Source organism: Gracilinanus agilis, chromosome 4 (genome assembly GCF_016433145.1).
Source record: "Gracilinanus agilis isolate LMUSP501 chromosome 4, AgileGrace, whole genome shotgun sequence".
Classification (NCBI taxonomy): Eukaryota; Metazoa; Chordata; class Mammalia; order Didelphimorphia; family Didelphidae; genus Gracilinanus; species Gracilinanus agilis.
In genome coordinates, this window is record NC_058133.1 from 438,187,013 (window position 1) to 438,210,473 (window position 23,461).

A 23,461-nucleotide genomic window follows, 5' to 3' on the forward strand; every position below is an offset into this window, starting at 1 on the left:
TGATGCTGCAGGACCAAGGGAAGGCCGGGCGAGCAAAGATCAGAGGAGTCTCAGTCCCTCAGAAGAACAGCAAAAAAGAGGCAGCACAAGTTTGAGGGAGTTTTATTTAGGAAGGACAGGTGGGGAGGGCTTGGCTGTAAACTATTTACACTACTTATATGGCGCTATTTACATGATATCTACAGGTCAGACTGATGTTCCACCAGGTCATTCTCACAAACTCCAGGCTGTCCAAGAGGGCCAGGACAGTGAGTTGGCATCTGTGTCTTTATTCACACACACATACACACACCATCTCCCCCAGTCCTCTGAGGTAGGGTGAGGAAACAAAGGACAAGTATCTTTTTCCTCCAGATGTTGGCATTTGGCACATTCCCCCAAGCCAGGGTTTGTCATACTTCATGAAGCCCCTGGGTCTGCACAGCCGTGACTAAGGACACAGTGTGAGTGTCAGGAGGGACCCAAGAAAAGGTTTGAGCCTTGGGGACCACAACCTCCCTCCAGCCCCAGTTGCCCATGGAAACTGCTGTCTGGATGTTAGAAGTTCAGCGACAGAAATCCCCAGGAAAAGAAGGCTGTTCCTGTCCAGACCACCCCCATTCACCCAAACTATGACCCTCCTCCAGCTCTATCTTCCCTCCTTGCCAGCACTGCAAATTATAACCCAGGAACCCTTTTTCCAATGCTCCCCCAAGCTGATCCTTCGATCAGAGCTAGAGAAACAGAGGAAGACACAGAAGGGGCTAGGAGGAGGAATGGGACCAAACATCCTAGGATTCTTTGCTTCAGAGAAGCATTTTGCTTAGAAAAGGGATTCCCTGCAGGAATCCCTTAAAAAGCAAGCTTCCCTAAAGCATTTAATATGGAATTAAGCTTACAAAAAGTCCTATTTACAAGCAAGAAAGGCAATGTGGCACAGTGGGAAGAGCGCTTGTTCCTGCTAGAAGTCCCACTGCCGTATTTACTGCCTCTATGTTTTTTAGTCTTTTCAGTTGTGTCCGTCTCTCCTTGGCAGAGATGCTGGAGTAGATGATTATCTTCTTCTCCAGCTCATGTTACAGATGAAGAAATGGAGGCAAACAGGATTAAATGACTTGTCCAGGGTCACACAGCTAGAAAGTGTCCGGGGCCAGATTCGAACTTGGGAAGATGAGTCTTCCTGGCTCCAAGCCAGGCACTCTCTCCACTGTGGCCCCCCGCTGCCTCCACCTCTGTGGCTGTGAGTGAATCACTTAGCCGTCCTGGGCTTTGGTTTTCTTTTCTGTGAAACGGGAGGGGGAGCTGGAAGTCCCCTTTGCCTCTAGATGTGCGATCCATCATTCAGAAACATCCTTGCTGGTCTATCTGTAACAAAGTCGTTCTGCCACAAGAGGGCAGGCGCTAGGAGCAGCCGGCGAACACCGAGAAACTGCCAACCATCCAAGCCAAGCGTGGTACCCCTCACCAGAGCCAGCCAAGGGGAGCCCCGCTCCCCAGGCAGGAGAAAGTCCTGCTTCCTTCTCCGGCTGTCCCTGCAGCTCTCCCAGCCCTTGTCGGGGACTCCCCTCTGGGATCTCCTCCTCTTGGAGCAACGTCTGAGCTCTCCTTTGTTTTTATAATACTGTTTAGGGTCTGAAAGTCTAGCCAATGTACACAGGCAGTGGTCAGAAGTGATCTCTTTCCCTCACACTCACACACACTCACACTCACACACACAACCCCCCTGACATTGTCTCACGAGTATGGTTACACACACACACACTTACCTGCCCTCTGACACAGTCACCCACACCACGGCCATTCAAGTGCACTCAATCTCCCACACACACACACACACTGACTAGCACCAGGAGAGGCCAAGCCCAGAGGGGTACCTCTAAAGAGAAGCCAGAAGGGGGGTTGGCTGGGAACAGGCCAGAAGTCACCAGGGCTACAGGCCTTTGTCTCAGGGGTGCTGGGAGTGAGGGCAGGCAAATGTCTCCCAACGTGGGTCCACAGAGGGCCACAGGATAGTTGAGGCAGCAGCCTGGCAGAGGGTCAGACTAGGTGTCCCCGTCCATTAATGTAGATGCCATTGCCCGTGGGTTTGGCTCGAAGAGTTCCGTTCTCCTGAACAAAGTGGTTCATGGCCTGCTTGATCCCAGCATCTGGATCTTCCTCCTCATCTGTCCGTCCGGAGCCTGGCGACAGCAGCTCCGTCTGGGTCTCGATCTCCCTCACTGTGGTCAGAGTGGAGTAACTTCGGCCCTCGGGCTCTTCACTCTGTTGACACAGTGCCAGAACTAGGTCACCTCAGGGGTCAATAGGATGGTAGGTAAGTCAAGGGTCAGGATATGGGGCCAGAAGGGAGGATAGGAGAGGGTCAGAGGTCAAGGGTGAGGGCCTGGGGAGATGAGAAGGGCCAGGGAATGTTGGGCTCAGAGGTCAGGCAGCTGGGGCTTAAGTTGGGGTTTAAGGCCATGGAGTACCCCTTTCTCTACCTCCTTTCATTTAATGTTGGTGGATTGGGAGTGGGGGAAAGACAAGGGGATTGAAGGGGAACTAGATATTTGGGTCTGAGTTGGAGGCAAGGATGGGGCTGAGGCTGAATGCAGTGGGGCAGGGAGGGAGGCTGTAGGGTACCCACGCTGACCTGGAGGAGGGAAGAGTTAAGGAGGGATGGGGCAGGGAAGAGGTTAGAGGGACACAGGTGGGGCCCGGGCCTCACCATCACAGAGCAGCTACTGTTGTCCTTGAGACTATCAGGGTGGCCCTCAGCTCGAAGCCCTACATTCTCCTCAGGCTGCAAGGCCCGGACAAGGGGGAGGGGTCAGAATAAGGGCTCCAGCCTCCTCTCTGAACCCAACCTTTCCCCCTTACCTCCTCCCTTCCAACCTTGTCCCTTCAGGTCTTTGCCCTTTCTGGCTTCTTCCCTCCATTATCCTTCCCACCAGCCTCCTCTCTGATATGATCTCCTTCGCCCCAGTCCACCCTGTCCTTCCCTTTCCCCTTCCTTTCTGCCCCACTTCACCCCCTTTCCAATAAGATGATAGTCAGCCAGAAACTTCCTGCTGTACTTAAAATGCCGTCAGGGTCTCAGTCTCTGAATGGGGTGGCTCTTGCTCTGGCCTAGTCTCACCAGAAGAAGCTCCATCCTTTGCTAACTAAGTTCTCAGAGTCTTCACCAGCCCAGAGTCACCCAGTCCAGAGAAGACAGGATCACATCCCCCAAGAGGGATCGGTCTGGTATCTGCCTTGGTCACACTCCTCCAAAGAATACCAAAGCCCTTGTATAATCAGAATCCAAGTCCCAAGTTATAGAATCTCAGTCTTTCCTGGGACCACTGCCGACAGGGAGCAGCAAAACTCACATCACCAGACCAGATCCCCTAAGCCTTGCTCCTTCCATCTTTATACCCCAACCCCTCATGAGACAACCAGGAGAGGAAGACTTTTCACCTCTTGTCTCTTGGGGAAGGACAAACACACACACACACACAAAGCTGACTCAGGCACACGCACGTTCCAGGTGTAGCTATACAAAGACACCTGTCACCCACCTGGTTCCGTGGTTCCGAGTGGTGGGAGTGCAGTCTGCGGATGGAATTCTCCCGGGTCAAGGTCAGTTCCTCCTCACTGGCCAAGGAAGACATTACCCTTCATTAGGGGCAGAACACTCACCCCTGGAGGAGGTTCCCCGGGAGGAGAGGGGAGGGGAGGTAACCCCCAGAATTCAAGGGGAACCCTGGCCTGGCTCAGCGGAGGTGGGAGTCCTGGCCACCGTGGGTGAGGCTTTCTGGCTGAGATAGAATGTAGGTCTTTGAGTGACTCTGTATGACTCCAGTGTCTGGGTAGGAAGGAGAGGCTCAGCAGTCTGGAAGTATGCAAGCAGTTATGCATTCATTCATTCCACAAATATTTATTAAGTGCCTGCTATGTGCAGAGGAATGGCCAGGAGTCTCATTCTCATGGAGTTTGCAGACGATCTGGGGACATAAGCCAGGTCTTGGTCTCATGCATACATATAGGAGAGGGAGTGCCTGAGACAGGTACAAACAAAATACCCTGAGATTTTAGAGGAGGGAAAGAGCCCTTCCAGCCAAGGGGATCAGGAAGGTGGTGGAGCCAGAGGATTTCAATAGACAGAGAATGAGGTCAGTGGTTGAGGGCGGTGCGAGGAGGAAGGAGCAGCCTTCTAGGTAGAGGAAGCTGCAGCAAGCTCTGAGGCTCACGGGAAAGCCCATCGGTGACTAGCTGCTGGCACACGTCTCAGGCCTTTCTATTAATTGTGTGTGATTGTGCTCTTTGTACAGGGTCCCCTCGGCTTCCCATCCCCAGCTGTTATCCTTCTGGCATTCCTTCTAATTTCCCCAAACCTCCTGCATGCTCATTCTCCCATTCCAGCTTCTGCCCCTGTAGGTCCTTCAACCCTCAAACTCCTTGCTTTCTCCTCTCCGAGTCTATGATCCTCGGATCTTCTTCTCTGCTCTCACTTGCTGTTTGGCCTCTTTCCCTGACATTTATTCTCCTCTTCCCTCTTCTCCCTGCGGCACTTACTATTTCTGGGTCATCTGTTGGGCCTTGCGTCGGTGGTACCTGGACATGAGCACCACCACCACGACCAGAAGGCAAAGCAGCAGGGCAGCAATCACTCCTACGGCCACCATGGAGGCCGAAACCACATCCACATCGACGGGTGGGGCTTCGTTGTCTGCTGAGGGCCAGAGAGGGGACTATCCATCACGGGGGGTCAGAGGAGCTCAGCCTCTCCCATCCATGAATAATGCTGCCCCATCCCCATAGCCCAGCTGCATCCCCAAGTCCCGAACCTCTCCTCTGGCCTGGCTTCCAGCCTAATTTGGGGGGACAAGAAAGGAGGGGCTGGGGAGGGGCTGGTGAATGACTCCCCCACAATCCAATTAAGGTCCTTAGAATGTAAATTCCAAGGTAGCACCCAGCACAGTGCTGGAACACAGCAGCCATTTATATATAAAGAAGGCCTGGCCAATGGGGGCACATACTGCGGGAATGGAGCCCCTGGCTGAGCTCCCAGGACTTTAATAAATGCTCATGGATGGATGATGATGATTCTTGTCATTCCCCATCCTGCTTCCTCACCCGTCTCCGACCTTCCCTCTGCCATGGCGCCACCCGCCTGCTCTGGTTTTACCCACATCCCTGCCCTGTAATTTCCCAAGTCCCAACTCACCTGTGACAGCCACGGTGACCTGGCTGTTCCGAGAAGAGACCTCATTGCTGACGTGGCAGACGTAGGTGCCGCTGTGCTCAGGAGTCAGTGGGGGGAAGCCCAGGGTGCCTCCGTCCACTCGCACCCCGCTGGGCAGAGGCCTATCCAGCCTGATAGGGCAGAGGAGGCTGATGGGTGCCGGCCAGACCAGGCCGAGGCTGCTAGTGCTGCTGCCCGACGTGCCCAGGCAGCTCCTGCACCCCCCCACGGTGACGTCACCCAGAGCCGCCGGCCGGTTCCCACGGTGCCCCTCCCTCCCCTGGGCAGGTCTGGGCACGGGTCTGGGCAGAGGCCCCTTCCCCCCCTGCTGCCCAGCCTGACCTGGGCACCCCCACCCTGCACCAGGGGAGAGCTACACACGTGCCATCCCACACGCTCCCACACTCATCACATCACCCAGGAGCCTGCAAAAGGGCAAGCCCACAGCGGGCCACACACATGTCAGTAAGCCCCACAAAGCAAAACTCGCACTCCCCTGCGTTCATTTGTACATAGGAAGGGCACACGCTCCAACATGTATGATGCTGCATGGAAAGCTCGATGGTCATATCCTCAGGCCCAAGGCCACTTTAACCACTCCTGCGCCTGCCTACCTCATCCCAGAGAGCACAGGCTTACATGCCTATCCCAGTGTGCCCAGGGACGGTTTCTCTAACACATGGGAGAGGGCTGCCTCCCCTACCAGACCCTGGAAAAGAGCCAGGGGAACCCTCCTACAGCCTGCCTCTGAAACTCTGAGAAGGAGCCTCCCGCCCTCCGGGACATGACTCTCCCCTTTCATCCCTTTCCCACTGTGCCCAGGACAGGGTTTCCACTCACCGAGACCAGTTGTAGGAGGGTGGAGGCTGCCCCTCACTCAAACACTTAAGCATCACCCCTTCCCTACCCACATGCCACAGCTCAGGGTCTTCGTGGCCCCATACAGAGGCTTCAGCAAGAACTATGGAGCCAGAGAAGAACATAGGAGAGAAAGTGAGAAAATGAAGCTTCTGTCCCACATGACACCCCCCTAACCTCTCTCCTCCCCACCTCTCCAAAGCTGGGGGATCCTTCAAGGCCCGTCTTTGGCACGAAGCCTCTCCTGACCCTCCAGCCCACTCTAAGTGGGAGATATTTGCAGAGGGAACATTTGGTAAAGCCCTGCATTCTGGGTCAGGTCAGCTTTCCCAACAGGATGGGAAACTTCTTGAGGGCAGGGATTTGTCTCAAACTTTTTTGGGTTCTACAGAGCCTACCTCTTCCAGTCATCAGGAAATGCTGACTGATGGGTCTATCCCAGGCCCTGGTCCCCTCAACTTTACCGGGTTCAGGGTCTCCTGGACATATTCACTTTGTGCCCCCAGTGCCTTTTCTGCCTCTTCATCCCTCACCCCACTCAGTACTGAGGGACTCACAGGCAACCTGAAGGGTGTGTGTGATTCTTTTGCTCTCTGGCAGACCAGGGTGAGACACCACACAGGTGATGGGCTGCCCATTCATAGTCCGGCTTGGCACTAGATAGAATTCTGAGGTGACTGAAGATGATCTTGGGTGACTAGAAAAGCGTCTAGTGGACGAACCCTTGACCACTGTGTCCCAGGTCACGTTGGGCATAGGGCTGCCTTCAGCTGTGCAGGAGGCTGCCAGTGTGCGACCTTGGCCTTCTTCTAGGGCAGGGCCCAAGTTCAGGGTGGGCAGAGGGGGCACTATGGGGGATGGAGGGAAAGGGAAAGAACTTATTAAGTAAAAACTTGGCCCTGTTGCCAGTCTCTGATACACTGCCTCCCTCCCACCACCTTCCACCCTACAGAAAACCCACCTGGTCCCTGACATTCTTTGACTCTGCCTTGCCCTGCTCTGCCCTGCCCAGCAGATATGTATCCTAGGCTCCCTTGGAACAAGTCATCCTGGTTGTTCCATATATTCCCAGCTCTGATTTTGTCTTTACTGGGAAACGGTCTGCCACCTGTTTCTGAATTCCTCCTCTTATCTTCTCTTACCCACCTCTTCATTGCTTCCCCGATCTGTGTCTTGCTCTCTAACCCTCCCTTTGGATGCCAGACTATGTTTCTGATGGTTTTACTTGCCAGCTAAGGGACTTCCAGATCAGTGTGGTTCTCCTACACATATAATACCTTCTTTCCAAAGCAATCCAGAGCTCAGCACACTTATGATCTCACCTACTCCTGAAGCATCCCTATAAAGTAGGGAGGAGGCAGAGAATATAGTACTTTATGGGAGAGGACTGAGAGTGACTGGACAAGACCAAATGAAAGGTGTCTATTAGGGTATCCTTCCCAGGACCATCTGAGTAAATGGTTGTTTAAGCTATAAATTAATTACATTCAGTTGTTGGCTTGAAAACATATCACTCCCTTAGGCAGCTGGGTGTCTCAGTGGATTGAGAGCCAGACCTAAAGATGGGAGGTCCTGGGTTCAAATCTAACTTTAGACCAGTGATGGGCAACCTTTTGAGCTTGGTGTGTCAAAATTTGCCAAAAAACTGAGTGTAGAAAAACAACTGCTTGAACGCATGGGTCGGGGTGGACATGACTGAGGGTGTAGACTCGAAACTACCACACCAAAGCAACTACCAACAATTTGGAAATTGGTCTTGTTCAAGGACACATGACAAAACTAGTGGAAACGCGCATCGGCCAAGGGTGGGGGGGGCGCGGGGGGGGGGGTTGAAGGGGAAAGGTGGAGCATGAATCATGTAACCATGTCAAAAATGAATATTAATAAATGTTAAAAAAAAAAAACTGAGTGTAACTTGGGTGGTGTGTCACTTCAAGAAAAAAAAAACATAATTTCTCAATATTTATAGTTTAAATAACAAAAATGTATAATTGTAATATATAACTTTAATAAACCAAAATAGGTAAATTAATATAGGTAGAATTGTCATCTACAGTGCACAGAGTATCTACACTACACTACAGAAAATGTTTCATCCTCGACATGTGGCCCCATTCTTCTTTGTATGACCACATATCATCAAAAATAAATACAGGTGTCAGTGCTGACACGCATGTCATAGGTTTGCCATCACCGCTTTAGACACTTCCTTGTTGTTTGACTCTAGGCAACTCACAACCCCCATTGCCTAGCTCTTATCACTCTTCTTCCTTGGAACCAATACACAATATTGATTCTGAGACAAAAGGTAAGGGTTTTTTAAAAAAGAAAAAAGGAAGAAATTGAACCATTCCCTCAAATTGGCTGTTTTATGACTTTCATAATTTAGTTCTTCTTGGGAAAATAATAATAACTCACGTTGATGTTAATGTTATCTCCATTTTACAAGTCAGGAAACTGAGATTCAGGGAGTTAAATTTCTTAAGTTATAGGATAGCCAAAGGAAAATTTTGACATTATCTAACCTAGTTAGCTCATTTTACAGTAGAGGAAACCAAGATCCATAGAAAGGAAGTGATTTGCCTGATATTATCACATAGGTCTTAAAGAACAAAGATGAGTGCTGAATCTGGGACTTATCCTCTGATTCTCAATCCATTGCCTTTCCTAGTATAACTCTGTGCTCTCTCTCTAGAAGCACTAGACTTGGATTCAGACTGAAGTTCTAGTTATGGTTCTTCTTGGATAAGTCACTTCATCTCTCTAAGATTCATTTTGTTTTGTTAAACAAGGGAATTGAACCAGTAAATCTTTAAGGTCCCTTTGATCTCACATTCTGCTTTAATCTCTCTCTAGGAGCCTTTGCCCGATCCTCGGGTCCCTGACTCCCGTCTTCCATTTTCCCTTTCCCAGACTTTGGCACCCACCCACTCACCAAGCACTCGGAGATGGAGCCCAGCCTGGAAACTGCCAGAAGGGAAAGTGCTGACTCGGCACTCATAGTCACCCTCATCAGCTTGCACAGCATTCCGCAAGAGGATGGCACCATCGTTGGGATCTCGCGGTGATGGCGGCCGCTCCACCCGTCCCTCGTAGGAAGAGCCCACGTGCAGGCCATACGTGTCATGTAGCAATGCCAATTCTGTCGGCCCCTTTTTTTCTTCCACTCGTGCCCAAGCCACCTGCTTCACCTGCTCTTCGGGCTCTCCCCTGTAGAAACACGGCAGCTCTGCGTCTTGACCCAGGACCACGGTAACCAGAGGTGATGTCTCCAGCTTACCAGCTTGGCACAAACCTGCAGGGAGAAACACGGAGGAAGAGCCACGGTGAGAGATGCTAACAAGCCCGTCAGGGGATCTCTACTCTCCTAAGAATGAAAACTGCGTAGCCTCATGCGGAGAAACAGAAACCTGCCCTGCAAAAATAATCACAATAATTTGTATCCAGAGGTTCTTCTTGACTTCATCTGATCTACAGTTCAAATCTTATAATTGCCCATTTCACAGCTGATTTATTTTAGAGAAATAAAGGGACTTGACACACAGCTAGTTAATAACTGAAGTATCCCTGGAAGAAAGGGAAGATGATACAAAGAACCGGAGAGTCCAAAGACCTAGCCTTGCTATTTACTCCCTGAGTAATCACTGGCAAATGACTTAGTTCCTCTGGATCAGTGGTTCCCAAACTTTTTTGGCCTTCCACCCCCTTTCCAGAAAAAATATTACTTAGCCCCCTTGAAATTATTTTTTTAAAAATTTTAATAGCAATTAATAGGAAAGATAAATGCACTTGTGGCCATCACCGCCCCCCTGGATTGCTGCAGCACACCCACCAGGGGGTGGTGGCGCCCACTTTGGGAATCAATGCTCTGGATCTTACCCTGCCCTAGTCTGTACTTGTCAAGAAGATGTGGGTTCAAATCCTACCTCAAGTGCTTTTTAGTTATAGGACTTTGGACAACCTGCTTAAATTCTCTGTACCTCACAGGAGATGAGTAAATGGAGACATGGGAGGGAGTCAATAATGGTAACTTCCTGGAGAAAGATGGGTGAGTAATACCAGGTTTAGCTCTCTGGTGTTCTGAAGGGATGACTGTTCCTATCTGGGGCCACAAAAAAGAAATGGATGTATGGGGGCAGCTGGGTAGCTCAGTGGATTGAGAGCCAGGCCTAGAGACGGGAGGTCCTAGGTTCAAGTCTGGCCTCAGACACTGCCCAGCTGTGTGACCTTGGGCAAGTCACTTGACCCCCATTGCCTACCCTTACCACTCTTCCACCAAGGAACTAATACACAGAAATTAAGGGTTTAAAAAAAAAAAAAGAAATGGATGTTGAATGGCAATATGGCATATATGAAATCTGGAGTCATAGGACCTGAATTCAAATCCTAGCTCTGCTTCTAACTGCCCCTGTTACCTCCAACAAGGCATTTAACTCTTTTGGGCCTTACCTCTCTCAAGTCTATAAAAATAGGTGATTGAATTAGATTATCTAGAAATAATTTCTATTTCTAAATCTTCAATTCTAGGAGAAGCTGAATTTCAAGATCTAGAAAGAAGTAATTAGTGCATCTGGGAAACTGAATCTTAGAGGTTCAGGGATTTGTCCAAAATTTAGGAGAAACATCATAAATCTAGAGCTGAAAGAGATCTGAGAGGTTATCTGGTCTAATCTCCTAATTTAACAGATGGGGAAACTGAGGCCTGGGCTTGTTAAATGACTTGCACAAGATCACACTGGTAGTAACCATCAGAGATGGGATTAAAAAAAACAAAACTCTTATCTTCTGCCTTAACAATATTAAGTATTGATTCTAAGGTAGAAGTAAGGGCTAGGTAATTTATATTAAGTTATATGGCCAGGGTCACTCAACTAGGAAGTGTTTAAGGTCAGATTTGAACCCAGGTCCTCCTGACTCCAGGTTTGGTGCTCTATCCACTATGCTACCTAGCTACTGCTTAAATGTAGAATTTGAACCCAGGTCTTCTGACTCCACAGTCTTTGGGTCATACAAGTAGTACCTAGCTGAGCTGGAGTTTGAATCCAGATCAGAATCACAGAATATCAGAACTGGAAAAGGCTTCAGAAATCATCCCATTCTGTGGATTAGTAGAGAGAAACAGATGTTCCACGGAGGAAGGATGGCTTGGGCAAAGTCACAGAGGCAGGAATGAGCAAGTTGTCACAGACAGGAAAAGTCCTGGTAGAAAACAGAGATGTTAATGAGGTCAAAGGTTGAAGATGGAGATGAGAACAGGATCAGAGACACAGGAGTGAGATGGAGCCTGGTTGGGATGGGAAGGGAAAGAGGGACCTGGAAATTCACCCAATGGTCTGCCATGACGGGGATGTACCCCACCTGCTTCTGAGGACCTGGTCATTCCATGTGGAATTCCAAAGAGAAGCAGCAATGAATGGGTCCCAAGTTGTGACCTCTGTCCCTTGACACTGTGCAGAGTAGCCATTATGGAGGACAGAATCATAGAATTATAGAGAAGTCAATTATCTAGTTCAACCCCCTAATTTTACAGAGGAGGATATTGAGGCCCAGAGATGTATATGACATAGTCCTTGCCCTCAAGGCACTTGAAATCTTATTGGGAAGAGAAGACACAGACACAATGAAGTAATTAGTGAATAGTGTCTGGCATACAGATGTTAAGTCTTAGAGGGGCAATAAAAGGGGGAGATCCTTCTGGGCAAGAGTAATCACGAAATAGGCAAGACTTGGGTTGAGATGGCTAGAATTTGGCTGGGTGAGGACCGAGGAAGCCATTGTCTCAGGAATAGAGGGAGAGTGAGAGAAGGACGCCTGAGTAAGAATAGTGTATCCGTGGGACAATGAGACCAGCTTGACGAGAGTTGAGGGCGTGTGATAGGGAGTAGTAGGAAATAGTTTGATAGAGAGGGTGGAGATAGATTATATGTGGAAGGCAGGTACTGAAACCAAACAAAACAGTTCACATGATATGGAAAGAAAAAGAGCCACAGTAGGCTTTTGATCAGATAAGCCATAAAATGACTATTTTGTTGTTGTCCAGTCATTTTGGTCACGTCCGACTTTTTACGATCACTTTTGGGGTTTTCTTGGGAAAGGTTTTGGAGTGGTTTGCCATTTCCTTCTGCAACTCATTTTACAGATGAGGAAAATGAGGCAAACAGGGTTAACTGACTTGCCCAGGGTCACACAGCTAGTGATTGTCTGAGGTCAGATTTGAAACTCAAGAAGATGAGTCTTCCTGACTTCAGGGGCAGCACTCTATCCATTGGGACACCTATAATAAATAGCTACCATTTATTTATTGCTTTCAGTATTTGCAAAGCATTTTCAACAACTACCTGATGAGGTAAATAATTATAACAATAACTCACATTTATGTAGCCTTTTAAGATTTGCAAAATGTTTTCCTCATAATCACTCTGTGAAGTTGGAAGTGCTAGGTGTTAACAATTGATAGAATACTAGAATCAGGAGGACATGAGTTCAAATTCTGCATTATATGCTTACTTGTGTTGTGTGATCCTAGGCATGTCCCTTAACCTCTGCCTGCCCCAGTTTCCTTATCAGTAAAGTTGGGATAGTAATAGCACCTACCTCCCAAGGTTGTTGTGAGGATCAAATGAGATACTATTCGTTAAACTCTATAAACTTTAAAGTAATATGTAAATGCTAGCTATTATTATGCTTGCTTACAAATTGGGGAAACTGAGGCAGACCAATAGTTAAGTGCATTTTCCAGGGTACACAGCTTATAAGTATCTGAAGCAGGATTCAAATTCAGGTCCTTTGATGGGTACTCCACTTTTTCTAATATACCATACTGCCTATTCTTTAAAACAGTGATGGGCAAACTACGGCCCCCTGAAATGTTCTATCCAGCCGTGGACATTATTCCTAATCTGACAAATACAATGAGCAGGATACAATACAATGAAACTTTAAAAGAGTTGCCTTAGAAACAGACTGTCAGATGACGATTTCTTTTCCTTTGGCCCTCCTCTTTAAAAAGTTTGCCCATCACTGCTTTAAAACATTTGATTTTAGAAAGATTAACTTGACAAAAGCATGATAGAAAATGGGTTTAAGTGACGGGGATGAGGGTGAGGAGGCCTGGAGGCAGTGGTTAAAATAATCCAAGCAAAAGACCCTTGGGACTAAGGTGGTAGAAATGGGAATGGAAAGAATGGGATAGATGTGTGACATTTCATAGAGGGGAAATGGATTGGCTTGATTAAATGCTGAGGATAAGGGAGAAGAAAGAGTATGAGACAACTTCAAAATCCTCTGAGTTAAGGGGAAGAAGGGCCACAGGCTTCTGATGAAGAATAGTTTGAAAGAAAAATCTGAGGCACTAGAGAGGAGGAAAGTTAAGAGATGATTACTAAGAGGGAAGAGGGAAGAAGGGAGCCCATGATAGAGATAGAGATCAGTAAGGATTAGAGGGGGCAAAGGGGACTATTAGATTACAAACTCCTTGAGAACATTTGAAACTCCTTGTGTCATTTTTTAAAATCCCCAACAACTAGCAAACATGTTTTGCCTATAGAAAGCTTTGTAGAAATATCTATTTTTTAATATTTGAATTAAATAAGGAAAGAAGGGGAAGGACTGCAGAAAGAGACAAGCCAAGAAACAAATTGGATTGGGAAAGGAGGGAGCCTGGGATGGTAACATCAGGGGATATGAGGAAGACCAGGCTCAGCCAATCCATTCATTCTCACTCCCTCCTTCCTTTTATTCCCACATAAAGGGAGCTCTCCAGGGTCCAGAGGAAAGGAGATAGGTCAGTCACCTGGAAGAAGAGGTCAGAATTGGCCCCTGTACCTATCCCCTGACAGAGTCTCCCCAGGGTGGACCTTGCTTAGACAGAGCCTGGATTAGAACCAGGGGGTCCTCTGGCCCCAGATGGGAGGAGCAAAGGCAGGGAGGATGCTGCTGAAAGCAGGGAGGGACAGAACAGGACGGGACAGACCTGCAGGGCCAGATGCCAGGGCCCTGAGCCGCCTGCACCTAAGTTGGACCCACCCAGCTCACCTTGGGAGTCCAGCTAACCACCCTCCCCCCTCTGCTTCTTCCCACTCCCACCCAATTACCTCAGTGCCTCACTATGGGCAGGGGGGTAGAACTTGGGAAGGGGGGACTGCCTAGGCCAACAGAGGTTTCCTCTCCCTCAGCTTCTCAAAACACAGGATTTCATGCAGATACAAAGGGAACCCCAATCCTCCCTCCACAGGGCGCCCTCAAACCAAGACCTAAAATTTTCTTGTAACCTTATTGGTGGAGAGAGTCCTGTACCAATGGGCTTTGGGACTGGGGTTACACTCTGAAGAGAGGGAAATTACTCCCACCCCAAAAGAGCCAAAGAAGACAAGGGTGTGAGCCCCACTCTGGAAGCTCAGAAGTGGACATGAGTTTTAGCTGCCCTGAAGACAATGAGATTTCTGCTGCTGTGAGACCCTCCATCCCAGCCCCACAGTGAGGATCCCCCAGCCATTCTCATTGGTCAGGAGAAAATGCTTATTCCTACCCCTCCCTTCCTGTCCAATACTCCCCCCCTCCCCCAGTCTCCAGGTCTTGTCTCAGCACTGACCAGTTGGCTATGGGTTACCCCAAGATTTCTCCCCTGCTCTGGCCCTGCTCAAGACTCTTCTGTAAGACAAAGCTGTCCATCCCCAAATGAGGAGGAGGGTCAGGAGTCTGGGCTTCTCTTGGACTGGACCCCTCACCCCAAGGAACCCTCAGTATCTGAACTTGGTCAGCTCTCTCCTCCACCCAGGTATCCCTTCATTCCACGAGCATCTCTCCAGGCAGGATGGACAAAACTGAAGCAATCCCTGGCCTCCAGGAGCTTACAGTCTGGTGAGGAAAAACATGGACATGGAGAATTAATGTTATTTGGGGGCTGAGGGGGCACGAATGCCCGAGGGGCACCAGAAAGGGCTCCAGGCGGGGTGGTATTTGTGTTGAGCTTTGAAGGAAGCTCTACGAATCCCAAAAAATGAAAGTGAGGAGGGAGAGAATTCCAAATGGGGGGTGAGGGTGGAGAAGGGAGATGGGCACAGGCTGGGCAAAGGCAGCTAAAAATCAAGACGGAATTTCAAGGGCAAGTAGTATAGTTTGGCTGGGGCATAGCTGCTTCCCAGCCTCTGCCTTAGGAGTCAGGGTTCTGGCCAGAGAACCTCAGAATTCCCTTCTGCGGTGCAGTACAAACCAGGAGTCCTAGCTCCCAGCCTGAGAAGGGTGTGGTGTCTCCTCCATCTCCTCCATCTCCCTCCTTCTCCTCCTCCTCCACCTCTCACAACTCAGTGCTCCGGCCAGCATCAGGGCCATGACATCATTACCCAGAGGGAGACTAGCAGTCAGTCTGAGAGGTCACCCCAAGGGCATGAGGGGACCGGCCAGGAGGAACATGCTGGGCGCTGCGGGCATCTCACTTCCTGGGTTTCCATTCTGGGTTGGATAGACTCTGACTGGTGGGTCCTGGGTCCTCCCCTCCCCTCCTCTGAATGGGGATCACCAGGTCGTCAGGACCGGGGAGCCACGGGTGACTCAGAGGCCTCTCCTAAAGCCAGCCACCACCACAGCAGCCACCTTGCGCAAGGGATAGAACAGGCCCAACTGGCCAAACGGGATCCCCGTCCCCCTCCCCCCGGGGCTCAGCCTGGCCCCCAAGGGCCTCTTCAGGGCCCTGCCCTCCAAGCACCCCACCCACTTCTAGTCTGCACCCCCCCCCCATATCCACTGTCTCTGCTTCATCTTCTTTTTGGCCCTCCCTCCCCAAGGCAGGGCTTTCCTCCTTGTGAGATCTCTGAACAATGGCCTCACAGAGGGAAACTGAGGCAGGGAAGGAAAGACAGGTGGCCTCCAGAACTAGGGGATCCTTTTCATGCTAGACCTTTTCTCTTATGACATCTTCAGGCTGGGGTCCTACCCAGACTCTTGGGTTCTAGCTAAGCTCCTGCAGTTTAGAGGAAGGAGAAGGGTCTTTTTCAGAGTCTGGGGGCTCCTGGCCACGTTTCCACGAGTGTCTGCGTCTGTGTTCGTGTGCCTGTCTGAGTGCTGTGCCAGGCTTGCAGAACACACTGCACACATAGTAAATATTTTGATTTTTATTATCCCTTTGCTTCCGCATGTCTCTGGCTTGGTCTCCTTGGTCTCTGTAAATCACTGGCTTTGACTCTGAACTCTGGTGGTAAAGTGAGCTGCCAGGACACCTTTCCTATGCCCTGGCCACTCAGGTCCAAGCCTTCCCTTCCCAGGTGAACCCCAGGAACGGTTTGCCCTAGAGGGAGTGGAGGGAGGCGGGGAAGCCCTGAAATGTGCAGGAATTCCTTCCAGGTGCAAGAATCTTCACCAGATCCCCACACAACAGCATGAGGTCCCCCATTCTGGTAGGGGTGCCTATCCCATTTTCTGGCCTCCTTAGCTACTCCCTGGAGGTCCTCCAGATTCCTGAAGTCTCACAAGTGGGCCCCTCCAAGGGGGATTCTAAGCTAGGGCCTCAGCCCCTGACACCATCACTAGAAAAACCAGCTCGGGTTCCAGTGAGTAAGGGGGAATTCTGTCTGGGGGGAGGGGGAGGGATCAACTCCATCCAGGGGCTCATACCCTGATGTTAACCCTTTTCCCTCCTTAGTCTAAGCTAGGCAGAGTGGTAAAGTGTTGGGCCTAGAATTAGAAAGGGGGGAGGAGACCAGGGAACCAGCATTTGCTGACTATCTGCTGTGTCAGGCATTGTGCTAAATTATCATTTTATCTCATTCAATCCTCAATTTTGGGAGGTAGGTGCTCTTATTATTATCTCCATTTCATAGTTGAGGAAACTGAGGCAGACAAGTGACTTGCCTGAGGTTACACAACTAATAAATAAGTATCCGAGGCTAGATTTGAACTCAGATCTTCCTGACTCCAGGTCCTGTGCTCTATCCATTGGGCGGCCTAGCTGCCTTAAGAAGCCCCGAGTTCAAATCTAGACTATGAAACTTTCTAGCTATATGACCCTGGGCAAATAACTTATTCTCTGCCTCATGTTCCTCCACTTTAAAGTGGGCATAGTAGTAGCACCTACCTCCTAGGGTTGTTTGTGAGGATCAAATGAGATAATCTTTTTAAAAGTGCTTAGTGCAGAGCTTGGCATATAGTAAGAGCTTAATAAATGCTTACATCCTTTCTTCCTCAGTTAATGAGTGTGTGTGTGAGGTGTAGGGGGGAAGGAGGGGGATGTCACTCAGCGAGGTCAAGAACAGAACCCAGTTAAGCCTCTTATTATCAATTCTCCATGCACCCCCATAATATAACCTAGATTACATGGGGTCCCAGAAGCTGTCGGCTGAGTGAGGGAAGCAGGAAAGTCCCATCTCCTGTTTTGCCTTCCCATACTCCCATCCAACTCCCATCCCGATTGCCCTAAGCCCCCCAGCTTAGTGAGAACCTCTCAGCCTGGGCATGACGCCCATTGCCAGATTAATGATGAGGAGGGGGCCACTCTGAGCTTGCCTGCACAAAAGGAGTGGAGAACAATGGACTGTGCTTGGGGGGGGGCGTTGGGGGGTTTGAAGGCAGCCTCAACTCTGGCCCAGACACAGCTCCCAGCGTAGATAAGTCCCCTAAACCCCCCGGAGCCAGAGTCTGAGCCTGGCTGAGTCACCCAAGCAGCCACACTGTGGGTGGGAGACCCAGGACTCCAAAGCTCCCAACCTCAGCCATCTTCCTCCTCCCTCCCCACAACTGCCAGTCACAGCCTCCCCTTCCCTCCCCACTCTCACTACTCCCCACAAAGCCAGCCCTACTAGCTGCCAGCCCTGCTCCACTCTGCCTCTGCCTTTTCCCTCGGCTCCCAGCTCGCAAGAACCAGCTCGATTCCAGGGAGGGGACCAGAGGGAGCAGCTACTGGTTTGGAAGGGACTTTAAAGATCATCTAGCCCAGCCCTTCTCAGGGAAAGAGCATATACTGCCCCCACCCCTAGAGTCTCTGCCACCCCACCCTGAGGGTGGATGACAGGCCAATTCTGGCCTTGGAATTCCAGCTTGAGATTCTGGGTAATGGATTCTAGAATCTGGGTTCCAGGTCTGGATCTGGGTTATCCTCTCAGCTTGGAACACTTTTGCCTCTCCCTGGGCTTCAGTCAGTATTGTGGTGAACAGTGAGTGGCTCCCCCAGGTCAGGATGCCTGGGTTCCTTGCTCCACTCTTCACCTATGGTGATATCAAGTTATGGGGGGAGGAAGGGGGTTTGGGCCTGTAGGGTGTGATAATCAGGACCCCCGACCCAAAAAGGACCTTCCCATGTCTTGGAAAGCCCATTACTGGGATGAGCCTTTTGTGAGCCCCCCTATTTCTTTAGCCTTAATGACCAATGCCTCTCTAATAACATCTTACAAAGCACTTTCCCCCATAAAAGCCCTGGGGGGGTAGTGGAAGGATGATCACACCTGTCTGATAGATGTGGAAACGAAGATTAAGGGAATTGAGGTGACTTGCCCATGTTTAAACAACTGGTAAATGATGAACCCCAATCTCAGATTCCAGTCAGTACTCCTCCCATTACACTCTGCCTCCTACTACTGTACACCCTCTCTCTGAGACCTCAAAAAAAAAAACCAACTATGGCAGGAAGGGCTCAATTCTACAGAAGACATTGGGGGTGCCAGAGCTCCCCAAGATCCTGCCTTCTTGAACAGAAGATCAACCTCCCATCTCTGTTCTCTGGGTTTGGGTAAACCCTGTGGGAAAGAAAGTGGCCCCTTACCCCCTGTTTACTTATGTGAACAGAAGCAAAGAAAGAGGGGTTGTGGGCCCCCCTTTCTAGGAAACTAGCTTCAGTCAGGGAAACTGAGCAAAGCCTCAGGGGAGGCTGAATCTCCCATAGCTTTGGTCTCAATCCAACAGTCCTCTACTTGCTCTCCTCAGCATATATCCCTATGGTCAACAGTGGGGTCAGGGGCCAGGATGCTATGAGGGAAAAAGAACCCTATCTGTCCCCACACACACATACACTTACACCCCCCCCCCCAGCCCCAGGGTGGAGAGAGGGGAGGCTGGGAGGGGACCTCACCCGGAAACTCATCCCATTAAGGAGAGACAAAGGGCTGTGGTGTTACTGGCGCCTCTCCTCCCAGGGCTTCTCTCCTGCCAGTAGGTGGGTGGGGCCAGGCCCCTGGGGCTCCATGCTCTAATGGGCCACAAGTGTGGGGAAGGGGGACCAGACAAGCCAAGAAGAGGGGTACCAGCCCAAAAGTCACACTTGAAAAGGAAATGGGAAAAGCTCCCTGAGGAGCCCACCCAACCACCCAAGGAAAGCCCCATAGTCCTTCCCTAAGATACCCCAATCTCCCACTTGGCTCACCTCCTCCAGACTGTCAGAGGAAGACAAAGGATGAGAGAACTATAAAATCACACAATGTTAGATCTGGTAGGGACCTCAGAGAGCACCTCATCCAACCCCCTCATTTCACAGATGAAGTAACAAGGCCAAAGGGTGAGGTGACCTGCTTGAGGTCATCCAGTTAGAAAAAGAATTCCGATTTACTTCCAATTTCTAGTCCGCCATCTTTTGTAAGGAGCCTTCCTTGGAGGCTGGCACTAGGTACCTGACAGATAGTTTAGGGGAAATGGAAACCATTCCTTCAGGGAAAGGGCCAGAGGGTCTGGGTTACAGCCTGCCCTCCGTCCAGATCTCTAGCCCAATGGCTGTAGGAAGGTCCAGTCATCTAACTGTGGGGATGGAACTCCTTTCTCCAGATGGAGAGCCTCTTGGTTTAGAAGGAGTGATGCTAAGGGAGCCCTCGTTCATCGGAACAACCTCCCTGAATGATTCTGGACAGGAACTCCAGGAGTTAGACCCTTGCCCATCTCCCCTTCCCTGGGCTCTTCTCCTTCTCTTGGCTTCCAGGGTTAGCTTGGCCATTCACTAGCTTTGAGGCCTTGTTCAGATTATTTCACTTTTCCTCCATTTCGCCTCGGTTTCCCAGTCTATAAAGCGATTTCTAAAATTCCCTTCAAGCTCCTTCTCTGAGACTTCTGGGTTGGATAGGCTGGACAGGAAAGGGCCGGCCTGGCTCCCCAGCCCCAAGGCCTAGGCCCCACCTCTTAGAGAGGCCAGTAGAAGCCGTTGTCAGGGAGATGGAACTCTGAGTCTGGCCGGAGAAGGCTTTGGGAGCTGGAGCTCAGGGCCCTGGAAGCTGAGGATGAACAGACCGCAGGACACAGCTTTTGGCTTTTCTGTCATACCAGAACCAAGGGCTTGACATAGGATCCTGGGAGTGGGGAAGGGAAGGAGGGTCTGGCTTTTCTGGGCCAGAGTGAGATCCAGGCCCGAGAGTCTCCCCCCACTTCAGATCCCATTGAAAACTTGTAAATATTTGGACCTGCCATGACCTTTCCTAAGCCTGGGGAATCTACTCTCCCCATCCCCTTTGCAACTCCACAATACTGAAGCCAAGGTGGGGTGGTTAGCAGATGTGGGGGGGGGGGACTTTCAGGAGGGTCCTTGTACTGGATTGGGACAGTCTTGGGTTCGAATTCTGACACTAACAATACAGGTGTGGCCTTAGGCAAGTCACTCCTACTCTGGACCTCATTTCCCAACTATAAGACACTGGGGTTGGACTACATCTTTAAGGTTTCTTCCAGGTTTCATTTAGGATCCTCGGATCCTCTACCTCCCCTCCACCCCTCCCATCCTACCTTCATCCCTCCACCACCAACCTTAGAACTATAGACAAACTCCTTAGTGGTTGCTCCTCCAACAGTCAGGATTAAAGGGTCTTGGATGAGAAGGTGGGTCAAGGAAGCCAAAGCCCCTGCAGGTCCAACCCAGGAGCGCCACACCTTGCCCAGAGGGGGCCCCACCCACCTAAACCCCCACCACAACCACTCAGGCACCTGTTAGTCTGCCCTGATGAGGGGAGGGGCTGAGGCAAAGGAGGCTGCTGGGCTCCTTATGGCTAGCCCCCTTCCCTGGCATCCTCCTGCCCTTGGGCTCCTGCTACCCATACCCTGGGGCGTCCCAGGCCCAGTTCCTCTGCGCAGGGCAGAGAGGCCCAGGCAGTTGTATTTACTTCCAGGATGCCAGGAACTCTACCCACCCCTGAGTCAGTCCCACTGGAAATCCCTAGTCCTAGCCCTGTGCCAGCCTAGCCTCGATGAGCAAAGGAATCCTAGTGCGAGGTAAGGGAGCCTCTCAGAGTCGGCACTACCCACTGACTGTCCTGCCTTCTCCGCCTTCCCTTAGACAAAACACCATCCTCCATAGCGGAGCCCAACCCACCCGAAAGCCGGACCACAGGACTCGGCTTTTGGCTTTTCTGCGTCATGCCAGAACCGGCGACTTGACATAGGATCCAGGGAGTGGGGAAGGGAAGGAGGGTCGGGCTTTTCTGGGCCAGGGAGGAACAGACTGAGGGTAAAGAACGGTTTGGGGGTGCAGAGGAGGCAGGGAGGCAAGGATCTAAGGCGATTCAGGTGGCTGCCTTACCTGTGAAGGAGGCGACAAGAAGTAGCACCGGCCACGGCTTCTGCTGCCACATCTTGACTTCCTGGGACAGGAGGGTAGGCTTGAAAGCAGGCATGTAGGCAGGCCTTGGGAGTCAGCTGGGTTCTCTGCCTCCCCCCGGGGTGGGGGCCAAAGGAAGAGAACTCCCCCACCCCACTCTCTCTGCTTCCGAAAAGAGAAAGTCAGCGGCTCCCAAAGGCAGCTGTCCAGCCCCACCTGAAGGCCCCCCGGCTGCTGGTCTGTGTCCACTGGGTGGGCTGTTTTAGGAGCTGAGGGGCCTGCCAGGGGATCCCCTGTCCCAGGCCGGCAACACCCTCCCCCGTCCCCAGCAGCTCCCCCCCAGAAGCCGTGACTGTGAGCTCGGAGCTCCCCCAGAGCCTCTTCCCACGCCGTGGCTGGCTGGCGGACGGGCAGCAGAAACTTGGGAACCTGCTCAGCAGGTCAGAACAGGTGCGTCTTAGAGGGGCTGGGCCTGGCACAGGAACCACTGAAGCCACCGCCTCCACGACCGGGCTGGCTAATAGGAGCTAGTGGTATAGGGAGCCAATTTGGGGTGGGGTTGGTGGGGTGGGGGGTGGGGAGGAACGACTGGGATGCCTTTCCTGAGCCCTGTGTGTGGTGGGGAAGCGTGGGGGTGCTCGGCGGTATGGGCCCCAAGGAGAGGGAGGGGGACAGAGCCAGGGTGCCCAGAGGCAGGGCTGGGATGGGTGGAGAGAACACGAGCTGAGTGGAACTCTATTGCTACACACCGCAGGCCAGGGACCTGCTGCTTCTGGAGACATCCCCAGGCTCTCTGGGCTCCCCATCTCTCATGGGGAAAAGGGGGGTGTGGGAATCTCAGACTTCATAGGTGCAGCGCCCATTGGGGAACTATTTGACTCATAGGATTTAGAGCTGGAAGAGACCGGAGAGATTATCTAGTCCAATCCCCTCATTTGAAAGAGCCTCGTAGAGGCGGTGACTTGCCCAAGGTCACACATAGTAACAGAGCCTGAATTCAAACCCACATTTTGGACTCCAAATCCATTGCTCTTTCTATCACTTCAGGCTGAGCCAAGCCTGATTTAGGGAAAGGTGACGGATTAAAGAGAATGATTAAAGCATGACAGGATTTTAAATTGAAAGGGACCTTAGAGATGAAGATCATGGAGAGGAAAGGGTACTGGCTTGGAAAAATGAGTTCAAATCCCATTCTAAAACTTTTTTACGACATATGTAAAACCCAGTGGAATTACTCCTCAGCTGGAGGGGGGGTCGGTGGAGGGAAAGAACAGGAATCATATAACCATGGAAAAATGTTCTAAATTAAGTTATTAAAAAATTTCAATTAAAAAAACTTATTTACTAGCTAAATGACCATGAGCAAGTCATTTAAGACAGGAAGTGGTTCAAATCCCAGACCCGCCCATTTACTACCTGTGTGAACTTGGACAAGTGACTACCCCCTCTTTGGGTCTCAGTTTTCTCCTCTGTAAAATGAATGAGTTGGTCTAGATGATCTCCAAAGTCACTTCCAATTCTAATTCAAGGGTTCTCTCTCAATCTCATTTTCTTTATTTATAAAATGGTTGTGATAATAATACTTGCAACTCAAGGGAGGGGTTGTGAAGAAAGTGTTGTATTGCTTGATTTACATAAGAGGAAACAGGTCAGAAAGGGTAAGTGATTTGATCAAAATCACCCAATTCAATAGCAGCATCTCAGGCTGAAGGAAAGGGCCAAGTCCAGCTGGCCAGGAGGCCCTGGAATACAAATGTTCTTCATTCCCATCCCTTAGCCACCACCCCTCTTCCCTGATGTCCAAGCACATGAAAAGAACAGTTATTATCCCTTCCACATGGCTGGGGCTAGGGTCACCATGCAACAGTGATCTGGAAAATCCATGTGAAATTTTTTGGTCTTCCCTTTGTACCAGAAAAGAAGTC

At 50.6% G+C, this 23,461-nt stretch overlaps 1 protein-coding gene across 1 annotated transcript; it reads right to left on the bottom strand.

Moving 5' to 3' along the window:
• Positions 1 to 2,016: 2,016 nt before the first annotated feature.
• Positions 2,017 to 21,357, bottom strand: NECTIN4 (nectin cell adhesion molecule 4). The gene is made up of 9 exons (XM_044675487.1): positions 21,249 to 21,357; positions 8,979 to 9,338; positions 6,601 to 6,891; positions 6,026 to 6,146; positions 5,168 to 5,316; positions 4,516 to 4,669; positions 3,519 to 3,594; positions 2,687 to 2,761; positions 2,017 to 2,241 (listed from the first exon to the last, which is right to left on the bottom strand). The coding sequence occupies exons 1-9, from the start codon at positions 21,355 to 21,357 to the stop codon at positions 2,017 to 2,019; spliced, it is 1,560 nt and encodes a 519-aa protein (XP_044531422.1).
• Positions 21,358 to 23,461: the final 2,104 nt, after the last annotated feature.

Coding starts and splice junctions, on each gene's coding strand:
- NECTIN4 (XM_044675487.1), bottom strand. CDS start 21,357: ATGACGCAGAAAAGCCAAAAGCCGAGTCCTGTGGTCCGGCTTTCGGGT. Junction 4,670..5,167: donor GGTCACCGTGGCTGTCACAG/GTGAGTTGGGAC, acceptor GGCCCTCAGCAG/ACAACGAAGCCCCACCCGTC. Junction 2,242..2,686: donor ACAGTAGCTGCTCTGTGATG/GTGAGGCCCGGG, acceptor CTGTGTCAACAG/AGTGAAGAGCCCGAGGGCCG.